This window comes from Leptonychotes weddellii, chromosome 9, assembly GCF_054177405.1.
Source record: "Leptonychotes weddellii isolate Sample4059 chromosome 9, ASM5417740v2, whole genome shotgun sequence".
Lineage (NCBI taxonomy): Eukaryota > Metazoa > Chordata > Mammalia > Carnivora > Phocidae > Leptonychotes > Leptonychotes weddellii.
The window spans coordinates 73590119-73607790 of record NC_138377.1 but is presented as its reverse complement, the minus strand read 5'-3'; the positions used below and the strand labels follow the sequence as shown (position 1 = coordinate 73607790).

General features: G+C 45.6%; 2 protein-coding genes across 3 annotated transcripts; one reads left to right on the top strand and one right to left on the bottom strand.

Annotated features, from left to right (window-relative positions):
* Positions 1-296: 296 nt before the first annotated feature.
* On the bottom strand, positions 297-4603 carry RPUSD2 (RNA pseudouridine synthase domain containing 2). Its single transcript, XM_006742472.3, has 3 exons — positions 3943-4603; positions 1966-2262; positions 297-1245 (listed from the first exon to the last, which is right to left on the bottom strand). Exons 1-3 carry the CDS (start codon positions 4588-4590, stop codon positions 511-513), a joined length of 1680 nt encoding a protein of 559 aa, XP_006742535.2. The 5' UTR covers positions 4591-4603; the 3' UTR covers positions 297-510.
* Positions 4604-9287: 4684 nt separating this feature from the next.
* CCDC32 (coiled-coil domain containing 32) lies at positions 9288-17398 on the top strand. 2 transcript variants are annotated; one of them, XM_031038162.2, is made up of 4 exons: positions 9288-9383; positions 10785-11035; positions 13591-13747; positions 16459-17398. In XM_031038162.2, the coding sequence occupies exons 2-4, from the start codon at positions 10792-10794 to the stop codon at positions 16595-16597; spliced, it is 540 nt and encodes a 179-aa protein (XP_030894022.1). In that variant the 5' UTR covers positions 9288-9383; positions 10785-10791; the 3' UTR covers positions 16598-17398. The 2 variants fall into 2 exon arrangements, with proteins under 2 accessions (XP_030894022.1, XP_006742534.1); XM_006742471.3 differs by having other exon boundaries at positions 9289-9383; positions 10780-11035.
* The last annotated feature ends 274 nt before the right edge of the window (positions 17399-17672 follow it).

The window sequence follows — 17672 nt, the reverse complement described above, 5'->3', positions numbered from 1 at the left end:
TTGCTGGATCGTATGGTAGCTCTATTTTCAACTTTTTGAGGAACCTCCATACAGTTTTCCAGAGTGGCTGCACCAGCTTGCATTCCCACCAACAGTGTAGGAGGGTTCCCCTTTCTCCGCATCCCCGCCAACATCTGTCGGGAAACGTTTTGAAACTAGTTAAGAGGTGATGCTTGCACAACCTTGTGAATGTATTAAATGTCACTAAACTGTGTATCTTAAGATGGTTAATTGTACATTATGTGAATTTTACCTCAATTAAAAAAAAAAAAAGTAAGAAAACCAGACACACAAGGTGTTAGAAAAAGGGATATATTTACAAACCAACAAGTTCCCTAACTCTAGCTAGAGGGGGAGGAAAGAAGGAGGTAGCAAGTATAAGGAGATCCTTTAAGACCCCAACCTCAAGCCTGTAGAAACCCTGAGTATCAGCCCATGAGGTCAACTCCTAAAAACCATGGCGTATTCCTTTTCCAATTCAAGAAGCAACCCCTCCATTGGCCACAGCCCTCAGTCTTCTTGCCAGTCATCCTGTGCCCAGGCAGGCATGGGTGAAAAGTACTCAAACCCTGGCCCTTTATAGCGCAGAGCATGCAGGAACATCACAAGGTCCTGGGGCAAGGGGTCCTGTCGCACCAGCCGGCACTCTGCACAGAGAGGGTCTATCTCTTGATTTACAACATCTGTTTCAGCTGCCTTCTCTGGTGCCAAGGCCATTGTGTCCAGATTCTGAGGAGCTGCCTCAACTGCTCCATCCATCTTCTGGGCAGATGCAGCGAACTCTTCTAGGTGGTCCTTGCCCAGCTCTGAGGAGGGAGCTGTAGAGTCTATGAGTCCTGGGGACAGATCACCCTCACAGAGATCTAGTACATCCAGGCTCTGTTTGGCCTGGTGCTCTGCCACAAGGTCCCGAAGCAGTTCCTCATCTGTCTTGGCAATGTGGCCACCCCGGCCCCGGGAGGGGCCCCACGCAACTGAGTTGTAGATGGGGTCATTGAGGATGGGGTGGCCCAGGAACTGGAGGTGGACTCGAATCTGGTGAGTGCGGCCTGTGAGTGGCCGGCACCGCAGCACACTGGAGTGGCCATTGTAGCTCAGTCTCTGGAACAATGTCTCACAGGGCTTGCCCCGAGCATCTATGCGGCATACCCCTACCTTGTAAGATACCACCAAGATGGGCTCCTTGCAGATCACTTCCTCAGTGGGGAACTCCCCCTCCACCCGGCACACGTACTCCTTCTCCAGCTACATAGAGGAGGGAAGAGGGAGAAAGTCAGCACAAAGCCTAAACTCATGAAGTTCAGACCCAATACAGTGATGAGAAATGTATCAGTGTCAGACAGAAGAGGATTCAAACTCCAGTTCCACCATTTGCCAGCTGCATGATTCTGGGTACAATACTTAGTCCCTTTAAATCCCATTAACTTGTCTAGAAAATGTTAAGATTAGAAAAGCATTTGCCTCACAGGACTGTTATAAGGATTCAGTTAGACTCTAATGTACCTGGTACTGAGCCTGGTACACAGTAAACACTAAATGTATCACAATCAGATCCAGAGTTACAAGTCTCAAGACCACAGTCACTACCATTTAACTCTTCTACCCAAGCCTCTTCCGACTTCATCCAGAATCTTTTTACCAAGTAGGCTCTCCCCACAATCTTAAAAACCTCAGTCATAAAAAAACAAACAAAACCAAAAAACACCTCAGTAAGCTTGTCAGCACTCTAAAACTTCAAAACAGCAAACTACCAAGAGAGGCAGTGTATATGCCATCTCTAAAGATCTTTTGAAACATAAGAGATAATAGCCTGTTTTCCACATTTTCAGTGTTGACCTTCCTGAGGATAGGAAGCTTGGTCAGATAACATGAAGGACCACTTCAAAAGAACTCAGTGACACACTTTTGATACAGAGCACTCGTGAGCCCAGGAAGTGGCATGCAGGAGACAAAAGCCCAGCTCACCTGCCGGTCCCGAACCTGCTCATGAATTCTCTCTGAGACAGCTGCTGTCTTGGCAAACATGAGGACCCCTGAGGTAAGGCGGTCAAGCCGATGCAATGGGTGTAGCTCCTTGAGTTGGTGCTCCTTGCCCAGGATGAAGATGACAGTGTTGTGTCGGAAGCGGCCACAAGGGTGGACAGGAATGGAAGAAGGCTTGTCTACAACCACCACATCCTCATTCTCAGCTAGCAGGCGGACAGGCTCTGCTGTGACTGGTGGCTCATGCCTGTGCACTCTGTTCCTCAAGAAGTCATTGTCCTGCAAATGACACAGGCAAGTCATCAGACCAGAGCTGAGCAACATGTAATCAACTTCACACAGCTTCCTGTTCCTTACTGACAGAATGGTCACACTACATCCTTAAGCAGAAAATACAGCGTGCATAGTGTATTCATTTTATAAAAATACAGACACACGGGGCGCCTGGGTGGCTCAGTTGGTTAGGCGACTGCCTTCGGCTCAGGTCATGATCCTGGAGTCCCGGGATCGAGTCCCGCATCGGGCTCCCTGCTCGGCAGGGAGTCTGCTTCTCCCTCTGACCCTCCTCCCCCTCATGCTCTCTGTCTCTCATTCTCTCTGTCTCAAATAAATAAATAAAAATCTTTAAAAAAAAAAAAATACAGACACACAGGCAGGGAGCAGGCATTGAAAAAGTACTAGAAGGATATACACAAAAATGTTTTGGTGATATTTCTGGGTGGTGCGATTATGAATGTTTTTTGGTTTTGTTTATTTGTATTTTCTCTACAAGAAAGTTATATTTAAAAGGTAAAGTCTTCTGGGACGCCTGGGTGGCTCAGCTGGTTGAACGTCCAGCTCTTGATTTCTGCCGGGGTCATGATTTCAGGGTGGTGGGATCGAGCCCCACCTTGGGTAGGGAGTCTACTTGGGATTCTCTCCCTCTCCCTCAGCCCCTCCATCTGCTCTGTCTCTCTAAACAAACAAACAAATATCTTTAAAAAAATAAAAATAAAGAAAAAGTAAAGTTTTCTAAAATGGAGAGGGGGGGAAAGCTCCATAAAATCATCCCTTATTGTGACTTTGAACAAATAACACCAAGCTGTAAGTCCAGATATCTGGTCTCTAGACTTGGATTTGCCACAGGCTCACTGCACGTCACTTAACTTCTCTGGGTCTCAGTTTCCTCATCTGTAAAATGTGAGGATTAGGCCAGACCTGTACTTCTCAAAATTGGGATGGGAGAGGGGATTCAAACCACTCATTCCTCAAATGCTGAAATCACCTTGTCTCCCCTCACAACAAAGTGTTACTGACAGCGGAGTCTGGTAACTCTTAGCTGTGATGGAATTTTAAAGGGTCAAAGCACTGGGCTAGACAATTCTAGTTTCTATACCTGACATTTCACAATACTATCATATCAGGATCTATGATAAATAAGTAGTAGTTACAAGAACACAGACTTTGGAGGTGACACTGTTGCAGGTACTTACCTCTCTGAAGTTTACCTTAGTTTTGTTTCCTCACAGGTAAAATGAGGTGGCAATACCTACCCCACAAAGCTGTCGTTAGAATTTGATGTTAAGTACATAAAATGCTTACCTCTGTGCCAGCACACAGTAAGGAGACATAAATGACAAGCTCTATTATTACTATTTGTACAGAGATCTACAACGCAACATAGCGATCAGTGCCAGTGCCGCGAGACAGGGCACAAAAGGAGCTTTAAGAATTCCAACTTCTGTCCCCTGCAAACAAGGAAGCCGCCTGGAAGGAGGGGATATACGGGTTGAGTTTTGAAGCAGAGACTACTTTTGCGGAGATGGGATAAGAGGAGTGGGCTACAAGAGTGTTCCAAGTGAAAGCGAAAACGCTTCAGAATTACCTCGATTTTACTCCAGTACCTACGCCCTATTAACTCTGAAAAGACCCCTGCCCCCTTTCCTCGCCCGCTTCCTGCCGGCCCCATCAGGACTCCACCTTGAGCACAATGCTGAGGTCCTGTACCGGCTCCTCGTTGAGATGCAGGCGCCCCGCCCGGACTGCGGCCTCATAGTAGGCCAGGGGCTGGGCTCGGAATTCGGTGCTGAAGACGTGCAGCAAGCTGTGGCCCACCCAGCGGCCTTTGCAGTAGGTTCGAAAGTCAAAGTAATAAGGCCGCACTTTGCGCAGGCCGCCTTCGAAGTAATAGCTGGTCTCTGCAAAATGCTCATCGCCGAAGCTCACCCCTGCCCGCCGCTTCTTCGGGGGTGGCACGACGCGCTCCCTGATGGCGTCCCGTCGCTTTTTACGCTTGCCTGGGCCCGAAGCTGCAACCGGGGCCTTCTCCTCGCTCAGTGGAGTCTGCTTCCCGACCTCCCGGGCCGGCTCCACTCCCGGGCCTACAGGTTCCGGGCTCCCGGAGGTCCGCTCACCCCTCGCGTCGCCGCATGCGTCTCCGTTTTGTTGAACCGCAGCCCTCAGCCCGGTCGCTGCCTCGGCCCCAGTCGAGAATGTTTCCGCCATCGGACCCCAGCAACTACCCCAAATCCTGGCAGCGCTCAGGCGCCGGAGGTTGAGGCACCCTTGCAGACGAACTGGAAGCCACCGGTGGCCGCCCAGCCACATGACAACTCGGCCCCAGATCATGGGTCGCGATGTGAGGACGTCACCGGGCACCAGCCAATCAGCGAGGCCCAGCGTCGAGGCGGGGACTGAGAAGAGAAGGAGTGAAGGAGGGAGTTGAACGTGTTGAGTTGCCAGTTGAGAGTCAGTGAGTGAGAGTGAATATGGGAGTGAGTTCAGTGGAGAGGCTGTGAGAATGACTCATCAAAAGTGTAGATTCCATGTAGATACGCTCAAAGTCCCTTGGGTCTGGAAAAACGAAAGGAGCCTTATTCAAAACAAATCAGAATGAGGATTGCTGAACTCTGACTATACTAAGAAGCGCTGTGTTGTACACTTTAAAGGGTGAATATTATAGTATGTGACTTATAACTCAATAAAGCTGTTAATATATGTATCTAAACACGCACACCCCAGAAGCAATGTCTTCACACCTATCCTATCCTTCCTGAGAAGGATTAGAACTCCCATTTGCCTTTCATATGCTCCTGTCCTGTTAAAAGGGCAAGTGGAGCAGAAGATGTATTTGTCAGCGTTCTTAAATGCAAAATACGAACCAACTCTGGTTAAGTTCATCAGAGAGGCAATTACTGAAAGGATATTAGTGCCTCATAGAATACAGAGAGCTGGAGAACAGGCTCAGAAACAGAGCCAAATCAAGAGAAGACAAGGCCTCTGAGAACCAGCTACATGACAAAAGGGTGAATTGTATGGAATGTGAATTCGATTTCAATAAAGTTTTTTTTTTAAAGAATGTTTTTCCTAATGTGTCTGAAGCACAGACAAGGAATGAGATGTTGGAACATTCTAGAGAGGAAGTCCTTGTGGGATTGTATAAAGTCTTGCTACTCAAAATGCAATCTCTGGATTAGTAACATGGGAAACACCTGGCAACTTGTTGGAACTGCAGAATCTTGTTCCTTCTTCCCTCCTGACCTACTGAATGAGAATCTGTATTTCAACAATATCTTCAGATGGTATGTCTGTATATTAACATTTGAGAAGCGCTGGTATAGACCATGTAGAGCAGACATTTGTCATATTTTTTGGATATCCAGCATCTTCTTAACCCTCTTCTTTTGTGTGAGGAATTTCCCACATTATAAGATGTGGAAACCAGAAACCGGCCTTCCCAGATTCCCTTGTAGCATGGGCATTTATCACGTGGGCTCCATTGATCAGTCAGGGCCTTTTTTTTTTTTTTTTTAACATTGATTTTATTTATTTGACAGAGAGAGAACACAAACAGGGGGAGTGGGAGAGGAAGAAGCAGGCCTCCTGCTCAGCAGGGAGCCCAATGCGGGGCTCGATCCCAGGACCCTGGGATCATCACCTGAACCGAAGGCAGAAGCTTAACGACTGAGCCACCCAGGCGCCCCCAGTCAGGGCCTTCAGTTCAGAGGCACACAGCAGAGGAAGCAGGCACAGTGTAGAACCCATGAGTGTTCTATTGGAATGAGGTTAAATGCTAAACTCTCTCTCAAAAAAAAAAAGATAGCATTGGAAACATCTGATTTGGAGGGCTAACAGTAGGGGAGATTCTTGCGTCCAGTGGTCAGTCAGCAATGCCGGCTGCAGTATCTATGTTCAAAGGCATTGGAGTATTCCCTGAGTAGTCCCTCGGTGAGGTTTAGACACTGTTCCTGGCTGTATGGACCCCAAACATGACTCTCTGGCCCATCTTAAGATTCTGTGAACTACTTAGTATGCTTTAATCCTGTGCTGTACAATGGAGTAACCATTAGTCACATATGGCTATTTAAATTTAAATTAAGTAAAATGAAAGAAAAATTAAAATTCAGTTCTTCAGCTGCACAAACTGCATTTCAAGTGCTCAATAGCCACATGAAACTACTGGCTACCTTATTGGACAGCTCAGATACAGAAAATTTCTATCACCACAGAAAGTTCTATTGGACAGAGCAGCTGTAATCAATTTCTTTTACTGCTTAAACTGGTTAAATGAATTCTACTGTTTGAACTAAGAACTCCAACTAACTTACTATGATAAGGATTTAAGTCTTTATGGTAAGAGCAATGGGAAATCATCAGAATTTTTCGTGTGTCTGTGAGGTGTGTGACATGATCTGATCTCTATTTCCAAAAGATCACCTCTGTTATAACATGAAGAAGGAACTGAAGAGGGAATCACAAGCTCTAGCTCCAGTTCAGTGTGGTTTGACCATGTGAGTTCTAATTCAAATATTCACATACCAAACAAATTTTGAACATTTGCCAGGCATCATTTGGCTCTGGAGATACAGAGGTACAAAAGACATAGTTCCTGATCGCAGTGAAGACCTATGCTGGTTAAGCATACAAATAAAAAACGTATTTGTGCTAGGTTACACTGTGGTTAATGCAGAGTCTGAGATAGAGGGATGCGACTACCCTCACGTGGCTTCCCCATATGACCAGTGCTTGGGGAGTGGGAGATCACATGGCTTTGCAAGTCCAGGATCTGGTTTCAATTTATTCAGCACACACGCTAATTAAACTTAGAGGACATCGGTGAATCTGTAAGGGTGCCAATTTGATAATTTACAACTGTAACTTTAAGTCAGAGAATGTATTCCATCTTATACCAGTGACTACTTGTGCCTGTTAAAGACACCCTCATTCTTTTATTTTTTAATTTTATTTATTTGAGAGCGAGAGCAGGAGAGCACAGAGGGAGAGGGAGAGGGAGAGGGAGAAGCAGGCTCCCTGCTGAGCAGAGAGCCGGACATGGGGCTCGATCCCAGGACCCTGAGATCATGACCTGAGCCGAAGGCAGATACTTAACCGACTGAGCCTCCCAGGCACCCACGACACCCTCATCCTTGTTCAAAATATTTGAGAGGCTACATTTGAAATCAAGAGTTTGGTGAGCCGAAAATCAGTTTAAAGGGCATGAGTTGAAAGGTCACGGAGTAGCTTGATGAAGCACCTGCAAACCTATTACAGTGACCCTTTCTATGAATCAGATGCTGCCAGATTCATGTCTCCAGTTTTGATGGCAGTTAGAGGACTCTGGGGAATCTCTCACTCATAGACTTGACCCTCAACCCCCTACTTATTTTCTATGAATAAGCACTGAAAAAATCTTGTCTATTATTTGCTCCTTTGCTTTCTAATCTTCTTGCTTTCCACTTCCTTCTGTTTTCATATGCTCTCTAAGGATGGTTATAAATATGACCAGCAGAGTTCCTCATAGTTCCTTTCTACATGGTGGTAGTTATTACCACCATAGCCACATAGATTGGCTTTGGACACATCTAAAGGCTATAGCCTCAGTCAAGTTATGTCTACTGATGGTTGGCTGATGTCTTTGGTCACATGTTTCTTTGGGAGAGAGTAACTGGCTCTGGAAATTGGGGGTGAAGAGTGGGGAAGGGTTTCATTGTAGGGAAATGATAAGCCCTGAAAGATATCAAAAGTCATCATCATCATCTTCTTCTATTTTTTTTTTTTAAAGTAGGCTCTATGCCCAGCATGGAGCCCAACACAGGGCTCAAACTCACAACTCTGAGATCAAGATCTGAGCTGAGATCAAGAGTTATATGCTTAGGGGTGCCTAGGTGGCTCAGTCGTTAAGCATCTGCCTTCGGCTCCGGTTGTGATCCCAGGGTCTTGGGATCGAGCTCGGCATCAGGCTCCCTGCTCAGAGGGAAGCCTGCTTCTTCTCCCACTCCCCCTGTTTGTATTCCCTCTCTCGCTGTCTCTCTCTCTGTCAAATAAATAAATAAAATCTTAAAAAAAGGGCGCCTGGGTGGCTCAGTTGGTTAAGTGACTGCCTTCGGCTCAGGTCATGATCCTGGAGTCCCGGGATCGAGTCCGGCATCGGGCTCCCTGCTCGGCAGGGAGTCTGCTTCTCCCTCTGACCCTCCTCCCTCTCATGCTCTCTGTCTCTCATTCTCTCTGTCTCAAATAAATAAATAAAATCTTTGAGAGAAAAGAAGAAAAAAAAATCTTAAAAAAAAAAAGTTATATGCTTAACTGACAGGGCCACCCAGGCGCCCCAAAGGTCATCTCCTTTAAAAAAAAATGTGACACATTCCCTTACCACTCTCTCCTTCAGGTACACTGGCCACACTTCTGTCATATCTTCTATAACTCTTTGCTGTTATTTGTAAATTTGTCTGCCCCTATGGCGCACACCCTTCTACGTTTAGCTGTAAAGACCTCTGGGACCCATACCTACTCTTACCGGTCTTGAATTCCGGTTTAATACAACTCCTAGAACACAACAGGAGGAGCTGGGTGTCTACTGACTAAATGAGTAAGAGAAAGCCTCACAACCTGGCTAATGCGACCTGGGTCTCCTGTAAGAGTAAGGAAAGTAGTCTCCTTCGCCATCCGAGCAGCCAGAGTGCTCTAATTTGGGTAGCAAATGGGTGAAATTTTCGGGGACAAAACACCAACCCAGAGGACTGCCCAGGAGGTGAATTTGCTCAGGGAACCGGGAAAACTCAAAGGCCTTGGCAACTGGGCTACCCTCTCCGAGAAGAGGATGGGAGGAGGACGCTGTCCCCGCGCCGGGTACGCTCAGATGCTAGTGGAATCTACCTGTCCCTAGAGAAGGTGGGGGACCAGGGCATGTGACTCCACTGTTTCCCCGCGACAAGTCCCACCTACCTCTTTCTCGCACTCCGTTCCTCACTTCCTTACCCGGCCGGGCTCCTGTCAACCAATCCACGCACAGAACATCGCCAGGTTGGGCGGTGGTTGGAGGACTCCCGGGATCCGTCACGCGGAGACTCCGCCCCCTACTTCTTCCCAGCCTTCAGCGACGGAACTGAGCCGAGCGTTTGTGAGCTGCTGGGCAGGCGGTTGCGGTAGGTGAAGAGGGGCAGGGGCGCCCAGCGTTTTAGGGCCCCGATCCCATCCCGGGATACCAGAGAGGGGCCTCATGGTCTGACTCATCCCGCCCAGCCCGTCCTTGAGGCGAAAATGACTGAGGCCCGGGTCTGGACACCAGGGTTCCCTGCGCTGTTCTGGACTTCCTAGGGAGGTGGGGGGTGAGGCCCGGGGCTTCGGTACGAGCAAAGTTTTGGTTTGGTGGGCTCAAACGACTTGGGGATGGGGGTGGAGATTCACTGTGGACCCTGGCATCAGTTCATCCAAGGCCGCTGTGACATACCTTATGGGCGCCTACTTTGGCTGGGCTGTCACTCCTGGGATTATTCACACTTTAGCCCGGCCAGCCTTCCTAATCCAAAAGGTCCCTCCTGGAAGAAGGTGTCAACCCAGTCCGTAAGACTAGATAGTTATGAAGGCCCCTGGCAGTGTGGAATTGGATAAGAACATGGATTTTGGAGTGGCACAGGTCTGGTTTCCAGTCAAGGAGTCACTATATATCAGCAAGATACCCTTGACTAGTTACCCTTCTGATCCTCAGTTCCTTCCTCTGTAAACTGATGGAAATGTCTCTTCCAGTGTTTCTATTAAAATAAGAACTTATAAGAATAAGGTATATAGCCCAGCTTCTACATGTAATGAGCACATGGGGCTTTGCATATGGCATTACTTTCTCACAGTTTTCACCAAGAAGCATTTTTATTATCCTCATGCATTTGGAACTCTGCAAGGCCTGTAGTCTGTGTGCTTTTGAAAACATAATTTAATTGGCTTAGGACAGAGTGGTTGCATTTTGGAGATCTCTGGAGAAAAGTGCAGAATGGTTGTCTCCACTGGGAATGTCTTAGAAATGTGTGTGTGTGTGTGTGTGTTACAACATATATAACACAAATTGGCCATTTTAACCATTTTTAGATGTGCAGTTCAGTGACACATATGATTGTGCAACCATCACAATCATCCCTCTCTAGAACTTCCCAAACTGAAACTCCATCCATTAAAAAGTAACTCCCATTCCTTCCTCTGCCAAACCCCTGGCAACCACCATTCTGTTTTATGACTCTATGAATTTGACTGCAGTAGGTACTTCATATAAGTGGAATCATTCAATATTTGTCCTTTTGTGTCTGGCTTATAGACATTTCATTTTTTAAAAAGAAATTTTGTTATGAAAACAACTTGAGTGCAGAGCCAGCAGAGGGATCCAATTACCCTTTTGTCATTTTTATATCTGTAACAGGAATCTAATAAAAGACACTTTAAGTTTAGAGAAACTTCTTAAAAGCCTGTTACCTTCCTTCATTGGATAAATATCCGAGTCCTGCATACTTATCCTATATCCTTAAAGCCAGTCCTTACATCTCTGTTTTTCAGCTCAGATTCCAAATGAAAATGTTTGAGAGCATTGACTCAACAACCACAAGACCTGGCCCTGATCTTTGGGCTGAAATCTGCTCCTGTCTACCAAATCCTGACCAGGAAGATGGTGCCAACAATGCCTTCTCAGACTCCTTTATGGATTCTTACCCTGCGGGCACAGGCCAGAGGGAGACCCCAGAGTTTGCTGTTCAGCCAGCTACAAAGCCTTGGGCTCCCTTGCAGGATTCAGAAGTGTATTTAGCATCCCTAGGTAAGTTAGATGGCTTTTTTTCTTTTTTTTTTGATTCAGAAGCTGGTGGTTTTAAGGAAGCATGTTGAAGTTCTGTTTCATCACCTGGTTTCTATTCTTTTCTTTTCTTTTTTTTTTTAAGATTTTTTATTTATTTATTTGACAGAGCGAGAGAGCACAAGAGCAGCAGACAGAGGGAGAGGGAGAAGAAGGCTCCCTGCTGAGCAGAGAGCCCGCTGTAGGGGACGCGGGGCTTGGCTTGATCCCAGGACCCTGGGATAATGACCTGAGCCGAAGGCAGATGCTTAACCAACTGAGCCACCCAGGCGCCCCTCTATTCTTAATTATTGTTTTTTGTCCTCACCACATGTATTTGTTAGGTGTAATTCCAGGGGAGGGTGTTTCAGGTTGGTTGTTTGGAAGGAGCACCCTTTTCCTTTTTTTTTTTTTTTTAAGATTTTATTTTTTAAGTAATCTCTACACCCAATGTGGGACTTGAGCCCCGAGATCAAGAGTTGCATGCTCTACTGACTGAGCTAGCCAGGCACCCCAGGAGCACCCTTTTCCTTTTTTTTTTTTAAATTTTTTTATTGTTATGTTAATAACCATACATTACATCATTAGTTTTTGATGTAGTGTACTTTTCCTTGTATATCCCTTAAAACAGTCTTTGTTACCTCCTGCCTGTGTTTCGTCTGAATTCTGCTTCATTTCTTGGCATTCTGTAGATCCCTCTTGCCTACTATTGGTGGTCCATATATTCAGATAACTCAAAAGTGTCAGACATTTTGCCATCTTGAAAGAAAAGGTCAAGACCCCAGAGCTGCACATAGATTTCTGGTGAAACTATTGTATTGAAAAACTACTGTACTGGGGCACCTCGGTGGCTCAGTCGTTAAGCGTCTGCCTTCGGCTCAGGTCATGATCCCAGGGTCCTGGGATCTAGTCCTGCATCGGGCTTCCTGCTCAGCAGGGAGTCTGCTCCCTCTGACCCTCCCCCCTCTCATGTGTGTGCGCTCTCTTTCTCTCTCATTCTCTCTCTCTCTCTCAAATAAATAAATAAAATCTTCAAAAAAAAAAAAAGAAATGAAAACAGGATTGCAAATCATAAAGTTTCAATTGGGTCTGGGCTTGATATTTACCCTCCCCCTCCAAAAGGCCATCATTTACCCATTTATTATTGTTGAAGGCAAGACTACATTAAAGCAGAAGGCAAATGGTGATCCCCTTCCTTCTGTTCTTCAGTTGTTCCACAATTACACTTAAAATGCAAAGAAGAGTAATTAAATATCTATCATCAGGAAGCCATGTGGACCACTCTCATTGGGATTACAAGATGTTTGTTTTTATTAGGTTCCAACATCCAGGCCACAAGCTGAGTAACTTTAAAAAATGTTGGGAGATTGCTTTTCTTTAATCAAGATTTTAATCACAGATAGAGATCTTAAAGGTCTCTTATTATTGAGTTCTCATCCAGTCAATTTTAGTGTCTAATGAACCATTGGATCTTTCATCATTTTCTCTAATTCTTTCTCATGAGATTTGGAAACTACTTCATGTCACTGTAGCAGAAAGAAAAACCATTTACTCCTCAGAGAGACTATTTTCAAGGAGTTGACACATGTCAAGCCAGGGAAAACAAGTAATGCCTTCGAGAGATACCTGCTGGCTTCTGTAATTTCAAAGAAAACGTGCCGTTGATTTATTTATGAGCCTATGGCTTTTTTCCTTTCTGGGGTTAAACATGTATTTGATACAATACAGAATTAAGACATGGTGAAGGAAAAAGAAAAATGTACATTTCCCTTTACCTGTCCTTAAAAAAAATGGACTCTTGGGCACCTGGGTGACTCAGTCGGTTAAGCATCTGCCTTCGGCTCAGGTCATGATCCCAGAGTCCTGGGATCGAGTCCCACATCGGGGTCTCTGCTTAGCAAGGAGCCTGCTTCTCCCTCTCCCTCTCTCTCAAATAAATAAATAAATAAATAAAATCTTTTAAAAAAGGGGGCTCTTTTGCAGGGAGTGTGGATGTACTCATTAGTGAGAGAATTTTTAAGTTGTCACCTTGGCTTTTTTTTTTTTTTTTTAAGATTTTATTTATTTATTTGACAGAGAGAGACACAGCGAGAGAGGGAACATAAGCAGGGGAGGTGGGAGAGGGAGAAGCAGGCTTCCCGCCGAGCAGGGAGCCCGATGCGGGGCTCGATCCCAGGACCCTGGGATCATGACCTGAGCCGAAGGCAGACGCTTAACAACTGAGCCACCCAGGCGCCCCGTCACCTTGGCATTTTATTTATTTTATTTTTTAAAAAAGATTTTATTTATTCATTTGAGAGATGGAGAGACAGAGAGAGCACAAGTAAGTGGAGAGGCAGAGGGAGAGGGAGAAGCAGACTCCCTGCTGACCTGCGAGCCTGACTTGGGGCTCTATCCCAGGACCTGGAGATCACGACCTGAGTTGAAAGCAGACGCTTAACCATCTGAGCCACCCAGATGCCCCTGTCACCTTGCATTTTAGATTTAGTTTCATTTCATACTCACTTTCCTTGTTAAGTTGCTTCTCCTCTTCTCTTTAGAAAAGAAGCTAAGAAGAATCAAAGGTTTAAATCAGGAAGTGACTTCCAAGGACATGCTTCGAACCTTGGCCCAAGCCAAGAAGGAGTGCTGGGATCGGTTCCTCCAGGAGAAGTTAGCATCAGAGTTCTTTGTGGATGGACTTGATTCTGATGAGAGGTAACTGGTTCTCAGTCCAGTTCCAGGTGACAGTATTTCACTGGAAGCATCTCTCTTTCTCTAAAGAATTCAGGGAGAGTGACATTTGAGTCCAGATATTGGTTGATATCAACATCAGCTTTTCTGAGCTCTATTTGCTCTTGGTCTAGTAGCAGATGTTGATAATTACTATTTTTGCAAAAAAGCAAATACCCTACCTACATCTTGATCACAGATTGAACAGAATTAATGAGAAAGCACTGTCTTCATTTCTAAGTATACAATGCGCTTGAGAAGGTAGTAACCAATCAGCAACTGGAACTGTGTCTTACCTATGACTCGCCATTGCCTTAGAGAGTTCCTGTCATATTGTAGGCATTCAAATTTGTATGGACTAAATGAATGAATTTCTTAAGCATCTACTGTGTGAAGGCACTGCCCATGATGTTATGGGGCTGAGGGTGCTGGGGTGGAGGGGAGATGTTAGGAAATTTTAGGATCCCTCCTTTTTTTGGTCCCCACAACTATTTGGGGAGAGATGACAAATATACATAAAGACATATCTAACAAAATAAGGCAGCATAAGGAAAGAGCCAGGTGAGTGGAAGTGACAGAACATGCTTTGGGAGTTGAGAGACCATTGAGTTCCCTGTGGGCTCTGGTGTTTGTGCCAGAGAAGAAGGCAGGACTCGAACAGTATCTGCAGGTGGGCCGGATGCAGAGAGGAGGACATTCTGCAAAGAGCGGAATGGTGCTCGACACCCGTCACCCGGGAAAGAGGCTCTGCCACTTCCTGGTTGTATGTTCTTGAGGAAGTATCCTGGGTGTGCCTCAGTTTCCTGCTCTGTAAAGCAGGAATAGTAGCTCTTCCCTCACCGGGTTGTTTTGAGGGTTAAAGGAGTTACTATGTGTCGAGTGCTTAGAACAGACCTGGCACCTGGTAAGTACTAGGTAAGTGTTAGCTATGAGTGTTAGTCCTAACAGAATTTTAAAGTTCAGTAAGAAATTATTCAAAATAAAGTAAAAACCTGAATTTTAACAATAGGTCTTAGGGAAACATCACCTAAGTTTGCAACATATCATTAACATTGATTTTAAGAGTCCCATGATGTCAGATGAAGATATGGTTGCTGAAATCAGGGACAGTAGGTGAATAAAACTTGATAGTTACATTTTACTTTTCAATATGCAAAGGATTTTCACTTACATTATCTTAAATATTGTATCAGCATGCCCCCAGATTCTTCAGAAATCAGTGTGGCATCTAAAGTCAGGGCAACTACCTATCTTCTGAGGGTTCAGAAAATAATACACATTTTGCTCTTATCTGTCTCTAAAGACTCAACCCAGTTGAGCCTTAAACTGCCCCAAACACAAGAGACTTGAAGATGCACACATTCCCAACCCACCAATAATTTGGTATTCTATTCTCTCTCCCCTTGAATGTTTGCCTCCTTTCCAATTCTGAGAAGAAAAGACAAAATTTTCTCCTGCATTCTGTTCAAGTAGGAATTCTTTTTCTTTTAAAGTCGAATCAGCACCAAGGCCCGAGTTAATGTTTCTGTATGTTTCTCCATACTTACAGTGATGTGATGTTCCCTTTTCTATAGAAGCAACTGAGATAATTCTGTGAAGAGTGTGGTAGATGAAGATGAAATGCTCCTGGGGTACCGTAGGCCCCTGAGCTGTGGACACCTGTTCCCCTGAGCTGCCATCTGTGGGAACGCTTCTTTCTATCAGTGTTAAAACATGCGCCCCAGAAACAGTAGATAGGCATTTATTTGCAGACTTCAAAGTTTCTGTTTTAAACAGAGGCCATCTTGTAGTGGAATTGTGTGGTTCTTCAGGTATGTGAAGGCCAGGTAGGTGACCCTTCTCATGGCATGCCTTTGGCAGAGGAGTAATAGGCTGAGAAATCCTACTGTCTACAACACGATTCCCCCATTTTAGGTGTCTAAAATCTGCTGGTGATGTCTTGACTTCTTGGCTTAAGACTTTGGGCTATTGAAGAGCATAGAATAAGGCTTACGGTATTTGTCATCATTTATAGTTTACTATGAATAGCTCATAAGCATTAGAGTGGAGGGTCTTGGGTACTTAAGGAAGGTGGGAGGGGACACTTTCCCTCCCCAACCCCCCCGGAACAGATCCAAACCCAAAAAGAGCCCTCTGGCACAGTGCCTGTTTCTTTGTGGGAGAAATTTGCTGCGCAGATGTTTCCATCTTGGGGACTTGCTATAGGATGAAGTAAACAAACAAACAAAAAAACCCCACAAAAATGGTGCTTAGTGTAACTAAGTGCTGTAAGTATAATCGAGTCTCAGACTGCCTCGGGTATAGGAGATTTCAAGATGCTCACTAATAATTTGGCGTTTATTTGAATGTTTCCTCCCTTGGACAATTTCCTCTCTGGTTTTGAGGAAAAAAAAAAAGACAGGACTGAGGCATAAGCTCTTCAGCTACTCTCACCAAGCCTTTAGAGGCTGTGCATGGAAGGGGGCCTGGTGCTGCTTATAGCCAAAGTGCCCACTAGGGGGTAAATTATGCCGCTGAGCTGCCAGGATGCACAGCTGTCAGAGGACTATCGTCATTCTCCCCGTTAGCAGTGAAAAACAATTGTAGGAAGAAATTGGTGGTGGGCGGGAAGGCAGCATTTGAGTAACTGAGATAATCATTAAGTAATTAATCAGCTGGGTCTGATGTAGCCACCCTTTCCCCCTGCTCTCTCCTAGCACCTTGGAACATTTCAAGAGGTGGCTCCAGCCAGATAAAGTAGCCATCAGTACAGAGGAGGTCCAGTATCTGATTCCTCCAGAGTCCCAGGTTGAGAAGCCAGCAGCCGGGGACAAGCCAGAGGCAGCGGAACAATAAATTACACACACACACACACACACACACGCTGAGCAGCTGTCTTGGATCTAGAGGGAACAGCGGAGAGCTCGGCGGAGCAGCAAGGAAAAATCCAGGGAGGGGGGAAGCCCACCCTCCCACTCAACAAAGCAAACAGCTGTGGGCCCCCGAGGACTTGCTTGGGGCTGCCGTGTGTGACTGTCTTGGATAAACTGACTGACCCAGTGCATGATGGATCAAGATACTGCTTTCCTCTGTGTCTCACAGCTTGCCTGAGCTCTGTTGCGGCAGGTGAGGAGTCCACTAAGAATCTAGTGAAGCAGCAAGTATGAAAGTATTTGGAGAAACTGATACCCTTGGGTTTAATATATAAGTGAGCCATATTTTTTCTTGCCTCTTCTGGATGTTCCTGCCTGCGTTCCCAGAATTCCCTTGGTTAATTGTCAGGGGTGAGTGGGGCCAAGGAGAATCAAGTCGGCCTCCTTGGATCCACAGCCCATGTGGGGCTTCTCTAAGTTTGTAATAAATGTAGGGATGTTAGGAAAAGAGGCCATGCTTTTCCTTTGGTTTGTTCCTTGTGGAGAAAATGGACCAAAGTATGAAAACTTGGGTGTTTGTGTGTAGATGTATATTTTTGATTTCATGCATGGTTCTCCCCTAACTTCCTCTTGCACTTAAAATGGGCCAGGCTTCAAATTAGACTTGTAAATATGGTGTCGGTATTTGACACCACCCCTGAATAGTTCCAAGCTCGCTTGTGGCAGCTTTCCTGGCCGTTCTTATTCAGTCTGTGTTGTCCATATAAAACTTTTCACATCAGAAGAGCTGTGTGTGTGGTGCTATTGACCTGCTCCCCACCCCATCCGCCCCCCAGAGAGGTGCTTCCAGGCAGTGGGGAGGTAAAGACAAGTGCGTGACAATGCAGGAGAGTTGATAACCTTTGCCAGCCTTCTATTTTTAACATGTACCCTCTGACAAGCCAGACCTCGGTGGTCTGAGGGTAGGATTCTGTGGCTGTGGTGCCATGGAACTTCTTCCTGGGTAATAGGTTTCAAGTCCCTAATGATGAGCAGGGTGACCCTAAAAATCTGCAGAG